At 41.3% G+C, this 22594-nt stretch overlaps 3 protein-coding genes across 5 annotated transcripts; 1 reads left to right on the top strand and 2 right to left on the bottom strand.

The window, feature by feature from the left end:
• Positions 1 to 150: 150 nt before the first annotated feature.
• Positions 151 to 6424, bottom strand: rab9b (RAB9B, member RAS oncogene family). Its single transcript, XM_031745156.2, has 2 exons — positions 6312 to 6424; positions 151 to 5380 (listed from the first exon to the last, which is right to left on the bottom strand). Exon 2 carries the CDS (start codon positions 5301 to 5303, stop codon positions 4695 to 4697), a length of 609 nt encoding a protein of 202 aa, XP_031601016.1. The 5' UTR covers positions 5304 to 5380; positions 6312 to 6424; the 3' UTR covers positions 151 to 4694.
• fut11 (fucosyltransferase 11 (alpha (1,3) fucosyltransferase)) lies at positions 5931 to 11973 on the top strand. 3 transcript variants are annotated; one of them, XM_039616810.1, is made up of 6 exons: positions 5944 to 6046; positions 7032 to 7087; positions 8888 to 9229; positions 9366 to 9746; positions 10099 to 10721; positions 10894 to 11973. In XM_039616810.1, the coding sequence occupies exons 1-6, from the start codon at positions 6031 to 6033 to the stop codon at positions 11042 to 11044; spliced, it is 1569 nt and encodes a 522-aa protein (XP_039472744.1). In that variant the 5' UTR covers positions 5944 to 6030; the 3' UTR covers positions 11045 to 11973. The 3 variants fall into 3 exon arrangements, with proteins under 3 accessions (XP_031601015.1, XP_039472744.1, XP_031601014.1); XM_031745155.2 differs by lacking the exon at positions 7032 to 7087 and having other exon boundaries at positions 5931 to 6046; positions 10894 to 11044; XM_031745154.2 differs by lacking the exons at positions 5944 to 6046; positions 7032 to 7087 and adding an exon at positions 8502 to 8748 and having other exon boundaries at positions 10894 to 11044.
• LOC116324533 (flocculation protein FLO11) lies at positions 11879 to 22435 on the bottom strand. The gene is made up of 21 exons (XM_039622827.1): positions 22366 to 22435; positions 22024 to 22315; positions 21238 to 21303; positions 21045 to 21119; positions 20711 to 20785; positions 20414 to 20488; positions 20161 to 20241; positions 19769 to 19828; positions 19298 to 19366; positions 18875 to 18925; positions 18723 to 18767; positions 17936 to 17995; positions 17744 to 17812; positions 17321 to 17458; positions 17016 to 17057; positions 16660 to 16695; positions 15861 to 15932; positions 14579 to 14653; positions 14399 to 14461; positions 12648 to 12762; positions 11879 to 12395 (listed from the first exon to the last, which is right to left on the bottom strand). The coding sequence occupies exons 1-21, from the start codon at positions 22433 to 22435 to the stop codon at positions 12300 to 12302; spliced, it is 1725 nt and encodes a 574-aa protein (XP_039478761.1). The 3' UTR covers positions 11879 to 12299.
• Between the last annotated feature and the right edge of the window lie 159 nt (positions 22436 to 22594).

Below are 22594 nucleotides of genomic sequence, written 5' to 3' on the forward strand. Positions count from 1 at the left end.
ATTTTGGGGTTAGATCTGAAGACCCGTTTTATTTGGAAATCCAGATGCTTCATTTTAACCTTTAAATGTGAAGTAGCTACTGCTAAAAGGGAACCAGTAGTATAGAGATTTATTTTAGTGACCTGTTTAGAGATTAAAAACAAGTTTAGGTATTGTTTTTAAACTTTAATAACACACATGGATTTTTAAGCAACATGTACCAAAAAGAAAAATAGGGTCTCCATTTGGTAGTTTGCATGATTTATTTGTAGCCGAGCACTGGAGCGCATTCATGACAGGCTTCTACTCAGCAGTGCAATAAGAAGTAAGGGAAGTTTTTCATTACAGTAACACAGAATCAAGATGAACACACTTAACTTTCACACAGCTTAACTCGTACTCCTTTGCTGAGCACTGAAGGTTGAACGGATGTTAGAAAATGAATACAATTTACACAAGGACAAGCCCACAAAAAAAATTAAAAATCAGCTTTTACATTCAATATTACAGCAACATTAAAAAAAAAAAATACATTAGGCAGGACTGCAGTGACACAGGAGACGGTATCGTGATACTGAAGGTTATAAATATTGGATTCTCAGGCATGTCAGACTTCAGGTAAACGGTGAGATGAGCTACATTGCTGAAACAGGATTAAAACTGGAATCGTATTGTAAGACATCAGCCTTTTGTCTCATTACAGAAACATTAACACTGATAATAAGCAGACAGCCCTCATTTTTGCTTTGAATTAATGTAGACTACCAGCCTGATATTAAAAGCCCTACTCACTTCACAGTAAAAAAAAAAAAAAAAAAAAAAAAAAAAGAAATACCAGTACTCAAACACACAATCATATGCACGAGCTGTTGTAAGCCTACATTTCCAAAAAAAAAGCCCATAATAGGAGAATACGACAGTACCTGATTAGATTTGGTGCACTTTGAAAGTGAGCCTCTTGTAATGTTCGCCATTAGTCTGCACGCTCACTGAAATATGATGCAATTTTGACTCGGAAAGCAAACACCGTGAGCCCACGCTGACGGACGACACAAGACCGCCAACGTTACAGAAACAGTTACGAGAACACGGGGGCCATAATGAGAACTTTATGCATCCCATAAAAAGAGAAATATTTTATCCGATTCATGCAACTGAATTTGTTGCTTGAGAAGATGCAGTTTCAAGATCAAAAGAATAACAATACATTTAAATGTTAAATTACATTCTTCAAAATGAATTTAAGCTATATTATTGTTTTAAAACATGTTTTTTAAAAAGCAAACCCCTCAGGCAGACAGCAGTAAAACAAGGGGAAGAAAAGTCAACAGTATCTGTAGAAAGTGAAAAAAAAAAACAAACAGCTGAAAACAAGTAAATATCACTAAGTATCCGAATATGAGGTTGTACATTTCACTAAATACTGTTAGAATGGATGTGGAAGGACACAATCCATGTGGTCAAACTACCACGTTCAGCTGAGACCTATAATAACTGAACTGACAGCAAAAAGCGTATGTTGTATATTGGTGAAGTACAGGAGCCCATCAGAATAGGCAAAGCTACAATACTGGCATCTTAAGGCCTACTGCACAATTCACAAGGCAGGCACAGGATTACAAAGGTGCCATTAATATTTATAAACCTCTCTACTCATCAGGAAAAGAGACTTTAATCTGTACCTGATCAAACATTGAAGCCCAATTTTGTTAGATAAAAATGTAAAACTACAAAAAAAATATAACACTTTGAAGGATGGGAATGTGCTTCACAGAAAAATAAACACTATCACCAGTAGTACTTCTTCTGATTCTGGACCAAAAAACAAAACAAAAACTGACCTTAGTAAACATGTACATAAAATTACAAGAAATAAAAATAATAATGTCTGATTCCCTGACACATCCAGCTACAATGCAGTGGAAGAAAATATAATTAACAGAATAAGGGTACCACAATTGTTCGCACCGTTGCTCAAATTTGAAACAGCAAAATTAAAGCTTACAATTCCCTTGCTACTGAAGACAAACAAGGTCATCTTCCTTTTGAGTGCAGCAATCGTTTAAATAACCCGTACCTTCAATGCTGTTATCTCACTGATATGGGGACTTCTGAAGCTCAATATCTGCCTGTACTGGGAACACTGTCATTCACAGACACAGTCAGTGTCAGGAAAATACATTAGCTCTCCAACAACTGCCGACACATCTCATAAAATGAGACTTCTTCATGAACAGAAAAACGGAGCAGTGACTAGAGCTACTGTGTGTTAAGCTGCATTTCCACCTGAGCCTCTCTTATAACAAAAAGGTTCCTTCAGACTATCATTAGTCTCCATTTCCTCTGCAGTGGAAGATCCATAGAGAAGCTGGACATATTAAAAAGTGCTGGCTGTTTTTTTATTGTTTGTTTTTTTTAAACATGTCTGACTATTGAAAAATATAGTAACCATGTTACATCGGCTGCCTCTGTCCCTCTCAGTTATGTAGGTCTTTGTGCCTATTTGACAGGCAGAGCTTCACACACACACACACACAGAAAACGGAGCGGTCACAGTCAACAAGATGAAGCCTGGACAAAGTCTGGCATAGGCCTCTTTCCTCGGGGTGGTTTAGGGGTGACAGCATTTCTAATCAGAAAAACTTGTATTTCCCAAATTCACCAACACTGCTTCTTCTGTTTATTTACTCTAGTTACTTTATTTACCCCTAACACAGAACTTATTTGGGCAGGTCGTTAGCTATATTAACAGCTGTCAAAGCAGATTTTGCAAGTCATTTTAGATTTTTTTTTCCATCTATTTGAGAATTAAGCCATTCTTGATCAATTTACTAGTTGACAGTCCCCTCGGTCTTATTTTGAAATTTTAGTTGGTGCTAACCAGCTAGCACCAACTTCCGGTCCTGTTTTCTGCCTTTCAGCAGGCTGACCAGAATTTCTTATCTCATGGACTCAGAATCCACAGTCTAGGACTCCATTTTTGTTCGTTTGTTTTTTCTGCTCTGTAGATGTGACCACTAACCACAAGACCACTAACAAACATCTGCAGCAGGTAGAGAGCAGCTTCATATGTCACTAAAGCTGAGAAGAACAAAGACAATTGTCTCCAAATGCAGTGCAAGGAGGTGGAAGTTTGTATCTGGACAAATCTGCAGTATGAACGACTCAGAAATCAAAAATCGCTACAGCACAGTATCGTGACATTATGTGTGGCGATATTGTATCAATACAGGCACATACAAGGGGACTCGAGTCAACTGGCTGCCAGCTGGATGTATTCTAGTTACATTCCTATAGAACGGGAAGGTTGCTGAGCACAAATGTGAATTTCTTTCTATCTATACACCAACAGAGATTTGAGATTTTCCACAATTTACCACAATTAATTTCTTGTATTATCAGAAAGAGATTGCATGTAATCGTCAAGATGACCCCATTCAATCGCAGACTGATAATAGACTGACCCCATCTTGTGGCAACATTTACCGCAGCTTTTAGTGATAGTGTTGGTGGAGTTGGAGTTAGATAATGTTATCTTATTGGATAGAACTGTTACAAAGTTTTACTCTGAGGATCAAATTTGCAGTTTAAATAAAGGTAATAAATGGTTAAAATGTTAAAAAATGATAAACGCTAAAAATCACAGTAATCTCTTATCGGAAGTAAAATACTGTAATAATAATACATTGTGGGGTGTCTGGTAGTTCCCATCTAGTGGACAGATAGCTGAATATATACGTTATTTATTTCTCCCAAAATATTTGGAAATTAAAAGAGTCAGAGGGGCACATTATATGAGACGCTATTTAATTTCATTTTAAAAAAATGTGTGGGTGTGCATAATTTCTGGGCACATTTACAAACGCACCCCTGGTACCATCACAATTACAATCCAATTCTGAGCGAAACACTGCACTCTCTAGCTTACTCAATTACAACTGCTCTCTTCATATATATATATTTTTTTTTAGATAAACCAGGCAGGCGAACCAAGTCTGAGTGTTGTGCTTAACAACAGTAATCTCCGATATAAGCCTTAAAGTAAGCAAAATAAGCAACTGCAACAACTTGAAGTAAGATGACTAAGATGGACTGGCTGAATGCTACAAGTTTAGTGCTGCAAACATTATTATCACTGTCCCTAAACCAAGGGAAAACACTGTTGCACAAACAGGAGCTTTTTGGAGGTAAATATTTCCCAGAGAATTTAATCTTTAGACCTTTGTCCCTTTGATGGAAACACACAGTCCTTTCAAAGGCTCCTAGTCCCTTAGGAAAGTTCCTATGGTGGAAACACAGCTTTAAGGAGCAAAAAAGGAGGGCTCTTCAAAGGTGGATTGGTATATTCTTTGTTCAAATGCATTTATTTCAAATTATATTATTTTGATTTAAGTTAATCCCTTAAATGCACTAGATGCTATAGTCCCTGCACAAGCTGGAAACAATGATTTGTACCATACTACTGGCAGCACAGCTTGTAAGTGTGCCGGTACCTTTGTAGGAGCAATAATTCAACATTCTACAAACCAGCTAAATCCTTGATACGCCTCCTCAGAGCAGGTGTATCCTATTCATATTATCTTCAGGGAACACTGCACTCAGTACTTTGTACCAACAGTACACGTACCATAAACAATATATGACTGGCTCTTAAAACTACCACAGGCAAGTTTCAGCCAGAGGGATTAAAACAGGGTAGATTCACACCTATCCAATCAGCAGCAAGATCTTCGGGAGGTTTTGCGGTTGCCATGGAGATCAATAGTACTACTCAAGAGCGCGTGATCAATCTGGTCCTCAGCAGCCAGAACCTCCCTGACAGCTGCCTCAAACGCAGCGGTGACATTAGTGTCATCTTTAGCACTGGTCTCAAAGTAAGGGCAGCAGCCGTTCTCTTCGCACCAGGCCCGCGCTTCATCCTCCCCGACCTCCCTCTGCTCCATGTCTATCTTGTTGCCCAGTACCACAAAAGGGAACCGCTCGGGGTCTTTGACGTCAGAGTAGTACATGAACTCCTTCTTCCAGCTGCCCAGGTTCTGAAAGCTCTGCAGGTTGTTCACGGCAAATGTGAGCAGGCAGCAGTCGGCGCCTCTGTAGAAAGGTGTACGTAATGACTTGAAGCGCTCCTGACCAGCTGTGTCCCATATCTGAAGAGTGACAAGGCGTCCATCCACTTCCAAGTCCCGATTAAGGAACTCCACGCCAATGGTGTGGAAAGACTGGGAGTCAAACCGGTCTGTTACGTAGCGGTTCATCAAGGAGGACTTGCCCACTCCACCATCTCCCAGTAGGATTACTTTGAGCAGCAGGTTCTTCCCACTCATCGTGCCACCCACCCAACTAGGCCTCCTCACAGGGCTAAAGTCCTCCCCACTTGGTGGTAAACCGGGGTGAACCTAACCTAGAAAAAGGAAGGGTGAAAACGAGAAGTGGAAATTACTGCTGGTCATTGGGATATGAAACATAATGACTTCTCAGAAAACTTTTAAACGCTAAAACAGTCTGTGGAATTGTGTTCGCTGATGATTCAGAGTAGGTAATTAGAGGAACAGTCAGCAGCCACAGGATAACTGTTATAACTTGGAAGTAAACCTTTCTGCGTAATTAAAACCACATGACAGAAGTGTAATGGTTGACTAGCTTCAGGGACAAAATGACGGGGTGAAGGACCGAGATGTCTGCCAAAGGTCTCTGGCATAGAAAAATACAGGGTAGCAGACAGCCCTTCTGTTTACGACATGAAACTATAATAATGCCTAGTCCACACATTATGCACTACAGTGAACAGATGCCAACTACAGATTAGGAAGTAAAAATTAAACATTAAAGAAAACGTTTGTTTTGTGGCACATCATGAGGAAGCCTCCAACACCACAACAACAGGCTGACCATAAACCCACTCTGTACAGCACCACCACTGCACCTGCGCAAACCACAAATATGTACCAGCTTGCCAAACCGTGGTAATTAGAAAACAAAAACTCTCGCTGAACTCTCTTGACGATGCTGTTTGTGAAACTGTCCGCAGAAGTGCTTCAGAGAAGAAGTTAAATGGGAACCGAAACAGGTAAGACTTCTAAATCACGCCATGCGAGACAGTACAGCGGTTGTAGTATATAGCGGCTTAGCAACCCTCCCATCAAACTAGCAAGCTAGCCGACTAGTCTGATGCCTTGTTGACATTCCATCCCGGTCAGGCTAACCGTTAGCTCTAATTTATATGCGGCTCAGAAGTGTTTTAAAAGGCGACGCAGTTACCAGTAGCGACTGTCGCAGCGGGCTGGTGTTTTCAAAACTGAATGGATATCGTAGAAACATTTATTTCTACTTACCCTGCTTCTAGTAGGTAATATTGCGTGGCTGTCCCGCTACCCTACATCTGACTGAGATTCAGTGTCGTGACGTGCGCGCCCCATCGCGGACCTGCACGTGCACACCGCCCAAGCAAAGCGGGGTCCTAAAGCCCGTAAAATAAGGGGATACCCCAAATGATAAACAAACGGAAGAAAACACTTAAGCATTGCATTAATACACTAAATGCTAGTAATTTGTAATTTGGCATCTTAGTAAAAAAACATCATTTATATGCTTTGCTTTTTGTAAAACTGTGAGTTTGAAAATGAATGGATAACAACAGTAATTATATTTTAGCATTAACCTTTACAGAAACACAAATAATTTTGGAAATTATCAATACTGTTTATTTAGGGCATCTGTGACATAAATCGTACATTGGGTCGTGGGTAATCGTTTTGTTAAGAACTGTAAGTTTGTAACATTTTGCATTTGAGTTCAGTTTGAATAAAAGCTGGATTTATGAAAATGTGCAGGAATTTTAGTAAATCTTACTATTTGCTTTGTCTCTTTCTACTTGTCCAAGCACAATTTACTGATTACTGATTTACTGATAATTTTCCAACCCATTTAAACCCAGAACTAGACTTAATTTCCTTTCTCTAACAGTGATTTAGTGACAACTATTCATCCTCTGAGATCACTAACCATCCTTCTTTTGACACATCATGTGATGAAGTGGCCTTTCTGTCTCTCAGTACACAAAACCAGATGCACTGACCTGACAGTTGAGCTGATGTGGTTTTCACTTCAGGTATGCTAAATGTTACTCTGGATGCATTTCATGGCCCTGACCTCACAAGGGTGGCCCCCTCCGCTAAACTCTGTGTAGCCATGATGTGAAACTGACTTCTGTCACTTTTTACTTACACAAAAATCTTAGAACTGAGTTCTATTGTGAGACTGATATTATTTTTGAAAATCAAATTATACAAACTCTTCAACTGCTCATTCCACTGTTGAACTCTAAATATCTACCGTAGACTTTAAAGTTCCACGTTTGACCTGTGAAAACTGAAAACTGGATCATGATTGGTTCCCCACCTCATTCCAAAGTCACAAAGTCATCTTTTAAGTATGAGTTTTAAACTCTGGCCTAATTTAATTTAACTTACATTAAACATTAATTTGATTTACATTAAATTTAACCGACATTAATTTAACTTACATTAAATCAAGTCAACCGAAAAACCATCCAATACTGGACACACAAAGCTGCCTCCTCATTCGGAGCAAGCTAATGGCTCAGTCACACGAGCCATTAGCTCATGAATTTCTCAGTGAAATTTCTCCCTTTAGCAGAAACTATGAACACATCCTGCAGTGCCAAGCTTTATGCAAACGTTCTTCTGCACAGTCAAGCTCAAAGATGTAAAAATAATAAAAATGCTTTTTTAAATGGGAAGTGACTTTATGTCAGATTTACACCAACATCCAAATCAAGATCTGCCAGTATTGCACTGTTAACAGCAGTAAAGGTGAACTCAGTACTCAGTATATTGCCATCAGTCTACTCAGTAAGACTGATGGCAATATGCTAGCAATCTGTCTGCATTTATAAATTAGACAACAGTTATTTGCAAACCTTTGAGAGTCTCTCTCAGAGAGACTGTAGTTGGTCCAAGTCGGACTGTGACTGTTGCATAAAGGTTGTCTCCTATCAGTTGACCTATGCAATCGTCTTGTGATCAAAATTGGTCGTGAGAGTGCAACACCCTCAAGCTCCATGTAGCCATTTAGTTACCACGATCTCCAACTGGTTGCAGGCAGCCACCATAGATGCAAGGAGATTGCTGTCCCTTCCTTGTGACTGAGCCTTTACCTTACTTTGAATTAGGAGATAGCTTTGCAATAAGTTTACCCACTGTTGGATGTTTTTTCAGCAAAGCCGATTTAATGTGAGTTTGCTAAGATAATCTTATTTTAGGACATAAAGGACATGTGTTATTAATTCTGCTAATGTTGTTTGGTTTTAGAATGACTTTTGTATTTGCTTAAAGTTAATATGAATCTCTAGGGGGGGGGTTTATCTTAAAACATATAATCTATGTTTTTATGTATGATTTGTTGTGTTTGTTGTGGCAAAATCCGTTAAGTATCAAAAGATTCTGAACTGAACCTGTCTGACATAGTCTTACTCCCGGGCTGTAGGTGGCGCTAGAGTGAGATATCTTTGAGACCCGAAGAAGAGGAAAATCAGGACTCTACAAAAAAAAGAAGTCAGCTGTTAACTGATGTTTGGGGCATCTCGTTAGCCCTGTTCATCAAAGCGAGCTTGCGTGAAAAGTAGCGCTAGATGTTTTATTTTGTAAGCTAAGAAAAAGCCTCTTTCACGTGTTTCCCGCGGAGATGATGGTAGGAAACAGTGTGAATGTTCCGATGCTCTCCATGCTCTGAAAACGCTGGCTCTGTAGAGTAAGTCGCTGGATTGTTTGCGTAGCGGACCGCATTTATACAACTGTATTTATAAAGCAAAAAGAATCACACTGCTGTCCCTACACAGTAATGTGGTGTTTGTTTTAAATGTGTGTCTTTGTTCATTTCACCCCTGCAGATGGCGGGTAGGAGCAGGCTTCTGCCCTTTGCTTGTCTGGGGTTTTTCGGGGTCCTGTGCTGGGTCTGGGTCTCCTTTGCCTCCTTTCCAGATGACCAGGTGCTTCCCCTGGAGGCCTTGGATGCACTTGACCGAGGAGCCTTTCAGCCTCAGAGTGCTCTCTCAGAGATGGAGTTTGCCTCTGTGGTTTCATACAGAGGACCAGGAAACCGCGACCGTCGCAGTAACAAGGAGCTGCCCATTCTCCTCTGGTGGAGCGGTGGGCTTTTCCCACATTTTCCAGGCGACACTGAGCGCATCGACTGTGCCACGTCCTCCTGTCTGGTCACAAGCAATCGTAAGGTACCCGAGATACTTACCCTCCTAAAACACCTTTCATGAATCTCCTCCCTTAGACAGGAGGAAGATGCATGCACACATTAATAATAATTAGCTTCTCAGGTTGCTCTGCAACTAATCTTGAGTTTGATCTTGAAAGGTGCAGCTGTACAAACGGACAACATCCATCATCTTTTATGGGACAGACTTCCGGGCATATGAGGCGCCTCTCCCTCGTCTCCGCCACCAAACCTGGGCACTGTTCCACGAAGAGTCACCTATGAATAACTATGTCCTCTCTCATGGACCGGGAATCCGGCTGTTCAATTACACCGCTACGTTTCGCAGGGAGTCAGACTATCCCTTGACCCTTCAGTGGCTTCCTTCTCTGGAGTACTTGCTGGAGCCTGTAGCTGTGTCCTTGGAAGAGAAGAACCGCCTGAGGAGGGAGGGTCTGGCTCCAGTGCTCTACATGCAGTCTCACTGTGATGTACCGTCAGACAGAGACAGATATGTAAAGGAGCTCATGAAGTACATAAAGGTAAAGTGCAGAAGAATTCTGCTGTGTAATAACCACAGTGAAAGAGATTATGGTCCTGTGTTTTTTAAATGAATGATATAGCGGTCCGTTACCCTTAATGTTTTTTTTTCTGCTTCACACAAATGCTGAGATTCTTTCTCAGTGGTAAATATCTCCTCTTATTTTACTACGCACTGCACAGCAGATAAAAATCACTAATCTTTGTGCTTCCGATTGCAATAGCAAATGTGTAAATGGTTTGTATAGATAATGCTCAGTGGAACAGCCAAATCTGTCATTGTGTAATAATGAATCTGTTCCCAGATATGCCTTAACTGTGTCTCCCATCTTTCCAAATATTATCTCTGTGTAGATCGATTCTTATGGGAAATGCTTGAACAACAAACCCCTACCAGAATATCTGGAGGACACGGCCACTGCTACCGGTGAAGAACCGAAATTCATGAATTTTGTGGCGCGCTACAAGTTCCACCTGGCTCTGGAGAATGGCCTCTGTCCAGATTACATGACTGAGAAGCTGTGGCGGCCTCTCCACCAGGGGTGCGTTCCCGTTTATCGAGGTGCCTCCGCGGTGGCGGACTGGATGCCCAACGACCGCTCGGTGATCATCGTAGATGACTTCCCCTCACCCAAAGCTCTTGCTGACTTCCTCATACATCTGGACGAGAATGACGATGAATATGCGAAATATTTAGAGTTCAAGAACCCCAGCCGCATCACTAATACTCGTTTGCTAGAGTCACTGAAGACTCGCGAGTGGGGGGTGAATGACATGAGTAAACCCAACTACCTGAATGGATTTGAATGTTACGTGTGTGACCAGGAGAATGCTCGATTAGCTGCAGAGCGAGCACATAAGAAGGCCCCTAAGATGAATCAACCACCTCGGCCTAAAATGGCCAATAACTCTCACATGGGTTGCCCGCTCCCCAGCCCGGGATATGGAGATGTCAAAGACTTACCTTCAGACGATGGGTGAGTTTGTCTTTAAATGAATCACAGCACCAGGTGTGAACATAATCTTTTTTTTCCCCTGTACTGAAATGTGAACAATAATGTCCTGCGGGGAGCGAAATCGGTCTGTTTTAATAGTCTAATTAAAATATCCTCTGTGATGAGCCTAATCTGTTTGTTTATCTGTCCGCAGATGGTTGCAAATATGGCCTCAGGATTACTGGCAGAGCCTCGACCAAGCAGAGGGGCTGGAGTCTCTGATAAGACACAACGAGTCAGACCCTTCTCTGCTGTGGAAGCACATGCAAAGCATTGCTGTGAGCAGAGCCAGAGGAAAACACTGACACAGGCCTTGAAACAAACGGAGGATGGAGTCCGTCCAGGATTATAGGAGTGCCCCAGATTATCTATCCCCCCTCTTGTTTAAATGAGGGAATGAAGTACACATTGCTCATAGTTTTGCACCCAAGCCAACCCCCACCCCCTTTTTACCCATGTGAGTAGTTTAGTTATCCTGAAACAAATTTTGCTATTTTGTTGAGCTGACATTAAACTTTGCCTTCATCCCACGCTCAGTAATGGGAAAATAACGTTCTAGACTGTTATATGCTAATATTTTCCAACCGGTTTTATCACCGTAGCTGAGGTTCCATTATATTGCCCATAGTTAGCATTAACTACTTGGAGGACCATTGTCCCAAATGGGCACACTCTCATGGGATGCGGCTTTTCATTAGACTGGGGCAGAGCCAAAGACTTGTCCTCTGTACTGCGGGAGCTCTGCCTAACTGTGTGTGAAGACCATCAAGGCGGTAGCCAAACGACTGCATCAGCTTCTTTACAGTTACTCAGCAGGTAGCTGATGGCTATTAGCTAAAATCCCATTTAGATGCAAAGCTATTGTGACTATGCAAGGAAAATATTATTTCGCCAAGCAGAGGAGAGGTGCAAATGTAAATTTAGTACAACCTCGCATAGGGACGTTACCACTGTTCTCAGGATCAGCTCAGCTTGGAACAACTCTGAATTTTTATGTTAGAATATCACCTTGTCTGACAATTTTCTGTTACATCATTTAGGATCATGTGCAATAATTTGCAATCATTCTTTTCTGAAACACTCTTGAGACTCATGCATCTGGTAGCAAACTACTTTTATATGACATGTTTACACCAGGATTATAGAAATCGTTTTATTTTGCTAACAAAGCATCATACATGCAAACACTATTTTGTATCAAGAAGAGCAAAAAATAAGTAAATATTTTGTAACCAAGTTTGGGGGTTTTTCCCTCTTGTTGCTAAATTCTTGTATCCCTCTCACCAGTATTAGTCTGTTCACATCAGTGTGTGACGTTGGACAGACGTATCCTTCATAGTAAACCGAAGCAGATAAAGCTTTCACCACCATCAAAACACAACGCAAGGTTTTAAAATATGTCATCATCAAGTTTAAGAAATCATACTCGCCGGTCACTTTAAGCTACATTAATCGTGAGTTCAAACAAATGCAGTGCAAACTTTGAAAAAAGAGCAGTTCTCGCTTTGTGTGCGAATTAACATGCAGAAAGAGCGAGGAGGTCTGCGAGGCTTTCGATGATCAGATGGCAGCGTAGCAGGTCTCGCAGTGGACTTTCCCGCCGTGTAGGAACATACTGTGGAGAAGGTCTCCCATGGGTTTCTTACACACATCACACTGAAAGATAAGAAAACCACGAGATAACGCCTTGATGAGAAATTTTTGCAGGAAAACTATTTGAGCTACAAAAACGTAATTATCTGGTTAAACTTGCCTGGACGGGCAATAACAACAAACATCATTTATGTTACTGCTGTTGGCAAAGACACTATTTTTGATTCACCAAACAATTTTTTTTTAAAGGTGTATTTTCTTTGCAGTATTATTTAGGGAAAAAAAAAAAATCAACATTGTATCTGCCTAAATTACCTTAAAGCAGGAAGGATGGCAGTTGATGTTGAGGTGCTCAATGGTAATCTTGGCATCATTTCCCACCTGCTCTCCGCAGTATGTACAGGTAGTTGACAGTGGGATCCTGGAGTAGCTGATTGAGAAAAGATAGGTTGACCACTGAATCATGAACAGCTACAGTGCACTGAAGCTCAGTCTGGTTGAATAACAAGATCTTTGGAGTCCTATGTGAGGGAATTTAATAAGTGTAAATAATCCTTTGATGTCCCCGCTTAGCCTCTTAATGAGCAGGCTTGGTGGAATTTCTGCCCTGCTGCTTGCACGTATCTAGTTTTGTCAGCAGCGGAAATAACAAAGCGGGGGAGAAAGAGCTGCGGCTTATAGCTGTGGTTGCGGCTTTAAAACGCATTTAGGGAATAGTCTTGTTTATGGAGGTGCCATAGGGATAACCAAGAGGCTACACATGCTCAGCACTCGAAATATGCAACTGAAATATGTCAAATAGTGCAAACGGTAAAACAAATGCTAGTAGTCACGACAGAAATATTGAAAGGTGAAATGTAAGCACCATGGCAACCCCCACAGATTCAAATGTTAAAATAATAAACTTTATGATAGGGAAAAAACAAAACATGTTTACAAGCTTGTACAAAAAATGGTTTTGGTGTCTATAGTTAATTTTGATCTCCTTGACAACTCGGGTCTTCTAAGCATCATCTCAGCTGATTCATGTCACCGAATTTCTCAGCTGTGTCTGCAGTATCTCTGCTTTTTGCAGTATTTTTCAGTCTGCCAAAAATGGAAAAAGCCTAGCCTACGAGTCTTAGGGCGAGAGGCAGGGTACACCCTGGACAGGTCACCAGTCTGTCGCAGGGCTAATACATAGACACGGAAAACCATTCATACTCACATTCACAACTATGGGTAATTTAGAGTTACCAATTAACCTATCCCCACTAACCGCATGTCTTTGGAATGTGGGAGGAAGCCAGAGCATCTGGAGAGAACCTACGCAAACATGGGAAGAACATGCAGCTCCACACCGAAAGGCCCCGGCCTAATGGTGAAATTGACCTCAGGACCTTCTTGTTGGGAGGCAACAGTGCTAACCACCATGCCACCTTGCTGCCTTAACTATCATTCCAGATTACATTTGACCTGTGAATATTCAGATGATTTTAGATCTTTAAATCATAGCTGTTATATTTTCATGCCTTTGGTAAAATGGGGCATGTTATTGCATAATAACAGAGGTTTTCCATCTGTAGAACAATATACTCACACAAAGAGTGTGAAATCTCATAAAAACAAATATTCTCCTTGTTTTCTTAAACATCAATTAATGTCATAAAGTCTGTCTATACATTATAAATATATCCGTAGTTCAAACTTTGATAGAGAGACTTCTAGGTCTGGTTCAAAAAGTGTGAAGTATGTTTTGTAAAAAAAACACTGAATTATGTAATGGTACACCTTTCTCTGTCATAGGTTAAAATGTTACTATGTAAGATTTATTCCTGAAACATGTTCAGATTTATAAACAGTGATTCCAGCTGAACTACTTGAACTGTGAGAACTGAAAGCGGACACAGTAACACAGCTAAAAGGGTTTGAAGTGTAATTAAGAAGGAGTTTTGAGAAACGCATGAATACAGTTTAAATGACGTTAGTGAAAAAAAAGGCTGAACTGCCACGTAAAGAGCAAGAAGTGAAAGCAGTTGAAGTGTTGAGAGAGAAGTAGGGTTCAGGGTTAGAGATTGTGTTATTACCTGGAGTAAAGAGATGGGCTGCTGTAAGAATAGCTGGTGGAGCTTGAAGTCAGGTAATCTGACCTACTATTGGAAACAAGAGCAATGAGTAAATCATCATGAGGGCAGTGCTTGCAGTTTTTTTAAAGCAGTATTTTATATCAATATGGCAGTTGACTGTAAATAATTTATTGGCCCCACCTATCGAGCGTGTCTCTGGGGTTCTGCAAAGACGTCTCAGTTGCATTGACATACTCCTTCACAAACACAAACGGCCTTAAAGGAGAGGCAAAGGGTGGGTTAATACACATACCTAAAATATATACACAATTGTGGTCAGAGGTTTGCATATACTCATCGTGGGTATGAATGTCATGGTGATTTTTTTTTTTTTTTTTCAGGGTGGAATGATTGTACGACATACATCTTTAATGGCTTAAAAAAATTTGGATACACAAATATTTTAATAAGTAGTGCTAAAGGTTCAACAATGCCTTTTAACTTGACAAAGCCAAAGCTTGCTAACTTCTCATTAGTGACCATGACTGACTGGTAGTTTCTCTTTGCCAGCATAAAAATGATTTGTTTAATAATACTCATTGGACTGACCAATACTCAGATGTTCGCTGAGTTCCTTGGACTTTTCCATTGTTCCAAGAAGGAGAATTGTAGATTTACATAAGTTGAGAGGGTCTCTTGGAGCCATTTCTAAACAACTGCAGAATCCAGGTTCATCAGTTCAATCACCACTTTGCCAAAATCCAGAAGAAGACTCAAACTATCACAAATTGCTCCTGCTCCAAAATCGACATTTTCAAACTTGAGTGAAATTTGCGGTTGTCCTCATGGACAGATCAAATGCTTTTAGGAGAAAAAGATTTATGGCCAGACGAGACAAAGATTGAGTTATTTGGCCACAATGATAAGAGGTATATTTGGAGGAGTTAAAGGTGAGGCTTTCAAACCTAAGAACGCTGTCAAGCATGGTGGTGGTAGCATCATGCTCTGGGCTGTTTTGCTGCTAGTGGTACTGGTACACTGCACAAAGTGGGTGGAATAATAAAGGACTACCACCTCTGAATTCTTCACCTTTACATCCAACCAACAGCTAGATGGATTTAATTTGGACACAACTGGCTGTTCCAGCAGGACAATGATCCCAAACACACATCAAAACTGGTTTTTGAATGGATAAGGCAGGCTAATATTATGCTTCTGGAATGAGCTTCCCAAAGCCTCGACCTCAGTCCTTTTGAAAATTTGTGGAATAGGATTAAAAGCTGGGTCCTTAGCATCTAACTGGCTAAGGGACATTTAACCAAATATTAGTGGGCGTGTAAGTATATGTCTGAGCCTGTGTATGTATACTTTTCAACAGCCCCAAATTATCTTGACGTTCACACCCATGAGTGTATTTAGGATTCTGACACACTTACATATGCTGTCAATCCAAATTAAATTTCTAGTTTGTACAGTCACTCACTTTTTGGTTTCAGGTTCTGGGGTTTTGACTCTCTGCTCCTCTTGTCTTATGGTCCTGGAATAGGTATCGAAACTGGAGACAGAGTGCAGCAACGTTAGTCTCATCTTTCACTCAATGACGGCATTACAGGGATGGGTTGTAGAGAAGGACCCCACATCTGTCAAATGCAGCTCAGGAGATAATCACTTCTGCCACTGCTTGTTAATGACACGCTGGTTAACGGGCTGTGATTTGACAAAAGGACATCTCTAATACACATCATTATTCTGACATCTGGAGGCTGATAATTAGAGGGAAGGAAATGAGGGCAAATTGAAAGACAATGGAAGAGCAGATCTTGTCATTCAACTTCAGTAATAGAGTTGAAATGGAAATCTGTCTAACCGGGTGTCATAAACGAGTTACAGGTAACTTTCAGTTACTGGATACAGCTGCGCTCTTAAAGCATTTGGCCCAAATCTCTCACCGCCTACTAAAAATGGCTGCTTTACAAGGAGACAAAAGCACATCCAGAAGGTGAAAGCGTAACACAAACCCACACGTGCTAAATATTTGATGGCGTGCATTTGTTTTTAGATACATTTCATAAAATAACCATTTATTCCACTCGTTGAAGAACAGGTAAATGTAAGTTTCATGCAGCAGCGCTCCATTGCTCAAATTTCTAGAGGCATGAAAGGATTTAAAAGAGAAAAAAAGGGAAAAGCCAGTGTTGTTACAAAAGTGAGAAAATCAACAGATGAGAGAGAAAATAACCCTCTGCATTACGCTGTCTGACTTTACAAGATCATAAACTTACCGATCCATAGAGGGCTCAGGCTCGCTGCGTATCTCCCTGGAAAGTAAAGAAAACTGTGTTAGACTTTTATAGTAGGCTGAAGCAGTCAATAAGCTGGACGCAATCCAGCAAGCGAGACTGCTGCATTTTTTAAAAATGTGTATGAAACTGATCTTTCTGGCTCACAGCTCCACCGGGGTCACGGTTTATTGACCAGCTGTGGTCTGCTTTCTATAGTACTGCAGCACTGCCTGATCTGAGGCCCTCCTCCCAAGCAGTGTGATTGTAAACTTCACTTATACATCTCTCATGCTCTTAACCTAAGCCCTTCTAATCTCTACAGTTTTCTCAATACGCAAAAACCCCCTTTTCCCTACCTGATAGTAGTGATGGTTGTGACCGTCTGTGTATCCTCAGTGCTACAAAACAGAGGAAATTCCTGCATTATAATGAGTTTGTACAGGTAAAGATAAGACAATATTAAAGTTTAAAAAGAAAAAAAAAGAACAAACTGAAAAAGTTAATTATTCTCCGACTGAGCCGGGAGGATGTTTCATCTTGTGTTCAGCTTTCTTTCAATTAAATGCTTGACAGCCGCTGAATTTTAAGGTGCTATAATCACATCCTGCTAAAATAGTTTCAAAAAGGTGCTGTAATGTGCATTTAATGAGCTTAACCATACCGAAGATACCTTCCCTGCTCCTCCTCCTCTTCTTCTTCTTCTTCTTCTTCTTCTTCATCCTCCTCCTCCTCTTCTGTGGTGATGGTATAGACAGTCGGTGATGTCCATCGGTCCCACGGAGAGTCATTCTCAAGGGACCTTGAACACAAACAAACAAAGACATAGCAGCATTGGAAGATGACCAGTTCACATGATGTTTATTCTTCCAAAGACAAAAAAGGCTGGGGGGGGGGGGGGATTTGTTTACCACAGTTGTGGAGGAAAGTTGTAACAAATATATGTCTGACCTATTTTCCTCAGCGCCAGTGCGCAATGTCTTCCGACTCGGTGAGCAAGGCGCTGCAAGAGTCTCGCTACTTCACCGCGGTGAAAAGGGAAGGAGGTTACAGAAATAAAAAGGAGCCAATATCCAAGATGACTTACTTCCTCTCAAACATGATGACCGTCTGTTGATCTTCAGCTTGGCCTTCTGCTTCTGGTTGCGCTTCTTGGCTGAGAGGGGAGAGACATTGAAAGGCTTTTAACACGCAATGGACACGGATGGGTGAAAGCAGATGAATGAAGCACAGAGTGTATAGTGTGGGGGTGCAAAAGTACATCAAAGCATGTCATCACCTCTCCTCTGTGTTCGACTCCTGGGCTGTGCTGGTTTTCCATGACCGCTGAGTGCTGATGCTAAAACAGCCAAAGTGGGGAGAGATAGCGAGTGAGAGAGAGAGAGGGAAAGGATTCGGGAGTTGTGACAGATGAAGCACATCAGACAACGCTCAAGCAGGAAGGTTTGAAAAAAGGATTTCTGTGGGTCTGCACTTTCCCTTCCACTCCCATTTCTCAATCATAGATTCATCACACAAGTATGCAACTGAGTTGGTTCAATACCTTGTTTTGTCAGTGTCAGGGACAACTTTGTTTCAGGTGCCAGAGAACGTTTCTATAGATTTCCCAGTGGCAGGCAATCTCCCTTTCCTCACAGTTCCAGTGTAATTGGTGTGTAAGTGTATGAATGGGTGCATAAAAAACTCATTGTGGAGGACTTTGTAGAACCCCCTAATGCTAAAAATGTCATCAATACTCACAATATTACTTTTTTTTTTTAGCTGAAACACGTAAGCAATAACTAACATACTTTGTTTCTGAGCTCTTTTCCACTGAAGCTGGTAATGCACTAAAATTAAAATTAAAAAAGAAAACAAATAAGTAAATCAGCGTGAGCATGTCAATAAATCCAGAATCCTGGTGCTTCTTGTGTCATATTTACTGATTATGAATAACAATTCTTGCATTAGGTTATAAACTAAAGCAGTTGTAGCAATGAGGAAACCGTGTGCTAACATGATGAAATCGGCGCCACAAACAGAGGTTACAGTATCGAAAAAGGGAATTTGCATTATCATTCCCGTACCTGTTGATGGAACTATCAGAGAGGGGCTGGCGCAGGTCAGAGGAGCTGGAATAGAGAAAAGTGGCTCATAATCAGAAACTGCTGCATTATGCATGCTGAGATGCTATCTGTCTTGCAGGAAAACAGTCACAGCTCCAAACCAATATGATTACCTGTTAGGGGATGTGGTCCCTATCGGATATGGATCAAATGGATCAGCCGAGCTGAAAAACAATTTCACACTGATTTCACTCTCAATTGTCAGCGTTGCCCATCTTGTGTCGAAGGAATTCTGATCACATTGACTCATAATGGAAAGATTTAATGCAGTTTGAATGGTAAACAGAAACACGGAGGGATGTGGGGCAAAACTCAATCAAAATCAGAATCAGGATGTCGCTGACAAATGGAAACACTATTCTACTGCTGAACAGCAAAATCAGCGGACTTTGGGATTTCTTCACCTAAGATTAACCCTTGAACAATTACACCAACCCGGTCATTTATATTACCAAGCTGGAGTGAAACCGTGTGTTATTATGTACTATTTTTAAGCACACTGGTTTGCATTTGACATGTGACAGTAAATAAACTACCTTGACTCAGTGACTACGGTTGTCACCGTTGTCACATGCGAGCTCCAGGGATCCGCATTGTCCTCTTCACTGCACAGCGGTGAGATAGAAGTAAGGAGGGCGGTACAGATGAATGGCATGATGGGAAGAGAAGAGAGGGCAAGTAAAGGTTAGTGTGGTTGTTCTCATACACTATTTAAAATGTCTATCCTTTAGAAAAGCTCGAGATGCACTCAACTATTTAGCAATCACAAAAACCATCTGAACAAAGCACAGACTTTAGCTTTGTGTGCTGTCATGCTTTTTTAGGTAATGATCACAGTTTGGTCATTATAGTGACTCTGTGTCTCTGCGGGGTTGGCTGGCAGCATAGCTGCAGGCAGACTTGGTATAAATCATTACAAGGCATGTGTGTATGGAATGCATTTCTTAGAAGGAACAGTTGTGCATAGATAGATAATTGTTTAAGAGCAGCCTGTCATCTCCCGCTACCTTTGTGTTTCTTTGGCTGTCTTGTCGGTCTGCTTCTCCTCCTCTCGCTGCATGCTGAGGCTGGTGGAGACAAAACAAAGCGGCAATACTAATCAGTACAGAACATTCCCTTCTATTTCCAGTCGTGCTGCAGATGAAACGTGGCTTTCCCTTTCAAAGTCAGTCGTTTCAGGAATTTGAGACTTTGGTTCTATTTAACATGGAGCAGGAGGTTAAAATAGAAAATGCTATACAGGAGCGGAGCCCTGATTTGTGGATCAAACTGGAGGAGGATGAGGGTTTATCAAAGTCTTTCAACTCAGCGAGCCGGGATCTTCTTAATAATAAGGATGCATAAGCAAGGAGGGTGAGATGGGAGGAGAAGCCGTCACACAAGTCTGTCTCTTTCTCACCTGCGTGCCTCTGTGCCTCTTACAATGACATCATCTGCCAGGAGATCCAGAGTGCCGCTGGTCTTCACTGGGTTTGGTTCACTAAAGACATCAAACAGAAAAATTTAAATATGGAGGAGAGTTCTCTTGAAACTCTACATCCAACTCTGGAAAGGAAAGCTGAGGTGGTATTTTGGTTTGCTACTGACAAGGAAGTTATTTTTATTCTTTTTTTTCCACATATAACTCTTAGGAGAAAGAGTTCTTCCTCTACCTGTCCATTCCACTAAGCAGATCCTGACTCCAGCGTCCTGGGCTGGGGGGAACAGGCTCTGCTGGCTCCTCTGGACTGCAGATGTAGAAAGAGCAGAGGAAGAGGAAGCAGAGAAGTTGATGAACAAAGGGGGATTTACGATTCAGTGGCGATTTCAGAGCTAGAACAGGCCAGTTGAGGTAAAGGACGGGCAGATTATAAGAAGCCCAACAGTGCCACCTTGTGAGAGCTATTCAAATATTTGCCACCGTGACAACTTTTTAATTGCGCAATCGTAAGAATGTATTTTTAACAAACCCATCACTGAAACCCAGGAGATCGTCTGTTATTGGTTCACAGTTGTTGAGCTCTGAAGCTGGCTTCTGTTCAGCACTGCAGTACGGGAGAGGAAAAGATATATTAGTGCACCTGTTTTGGCAAGAAAGCACATAGCTCTATATCAAATGTTTATGTGCCACACTTAATCAAGCATAATTAGAGACACCCCCTGGTATAAGGCTTTTTGAGCCCCTGAAATTGAGATGTGCATTATTTTGTAATTACTTTGAAGTGAGCTCAGTGGCAGTTAGCCCTCATCAGTTTTCTTGCCAACACTGCTATGACAATAATGAGGAAGTTGTTGGTTTTATACCTGTTCTCTGTGGGGTGATTGTCCGCTGAGTGTCCTTTTTGGTTTGCCAGGGCTGTCTCATCATTCTTAAAGCTACTGAGGAAAAAAAAACAAAAGCCCTTATTATCAGATGGCATTTTGTTGAGGCTGTGGGAACTAATGTGTCATTGCATTTCTGGTTTCTCCGGCTTTCATCTTTCTTTTCTGGAAGTACCTGGATGAACTGGTGTCGAAAGAAATCAGAGTGTCGGACAGAGCGGTGAGTGTGTCAGCAGTGGAGCTGTGAAACAAGATGGACAACAAACACATCACATTCCAGAGCAGCTTTCAATTGCACATGTGAAAGAATGAGAGCAAACACACCTAAACAAAGAAAACCACTTAAACCACTGAAAGCATATTTTCATAACAAACATGGCTTTGCTTAAAAATCATGCTCGAGGCTCATTATATAGGTAGGTAGATTTATGTTATATTGATGGAGTGGTAGAAGCAGTATTAAGAGCTTTTACTTACGAAAATAAAAGTAAAATTACATCCAGAGAAATATTTCCAGCTAAAACAGCTTTAAATACCCCAAAGTAAAACTACTCCAGGCAGATGAATGGTCCCTGTGAGGTTTTTATTGCTGTACTCTACATTACTGGAGCACTAGAAAGGACACATTAATGTGCAAGGAGAATTTTACTCTTGTAGCTGGTCTAAGTGGAAGTAATTTAGCTTCCTTTTCTAATGTTTCTTAGTGTGATCTTTAACAATCCACAGAGTAAAATTATACTATGTTGATCTTTGTCTGTAAAATACCAAACCAAATGCCATATAAAGCAAATAGTAACTTAATAGGTTATATAAGCTTATATAAATTGTAATGCACAATTATAGATCAACACAGTTACATTAAAGCGCAAATTCATGCAAGAACTAGTAACATAACACCTGAGTTTATTCCATTCCACCTGTTGATGCTACAAAATGTGCCAGGACTGAATGGAAATCTGACCTTGGTTTTGGAGACAATTTAGTCTGTGGCTCTGGTTCCATTTTGGCTTCAGGTTTTGTGTTCAGTCCAGATTCTTTTACAGCAGGCACTGGGACAGGTGACTTGGTGGCAGTGGAGGTCGGGACAGTGGAGGTCGGGACAATGGAGGTCGGGACAGGAGACACTTTGACATCTGATTTTGCAGGAGTTGAAGTCACATCAGGGGACACAGGTGCAGGTGACTTGGTGGCAGTGGAGGTCGGGACAGTGGAGGTCGGGACAGTGGAGGTCGGGACAGGAGACACTTTGACATCTGATTTTGCAGGAGTTGAAGTCACATCAAGGGACACAGGTGCAGGTGACTTGGTGGCAGTGGAGGTCGGGACAGTGGAGGTCGGGACAGTGGAGGTTGGGACAGGAGACACTTTGACATCTGATTTTGCAGGAGTTGAAGTCACATCAGGGGACACAGGTGCAGGTGACTTGGTGACAGTGGAGGTCGGGACAGGGACAGTGGGAGGGAGTTTGGGACAGGAGACACTTTGACATCTGATTTTGCAGGAGTTGAAGTCACATCAGGGGACACAGGTGC

The sequence above is a fragment of the Oreochromis aureus genome, linkage group 2, assembly GCF_013358895.1.
Source record: "Oreochromis aureus strain Israel breed Guangdong linkage group 2, ZZ_aureus, whole genome shotgun sequence".
Classification (NCBI taxonomy): domain Eukaryota; kingdom Metazoa; phylum Chordata; class Actinopteri; order Cichliformes; family Cichlidae; genus Oreochromis; species Oreochromis aureus.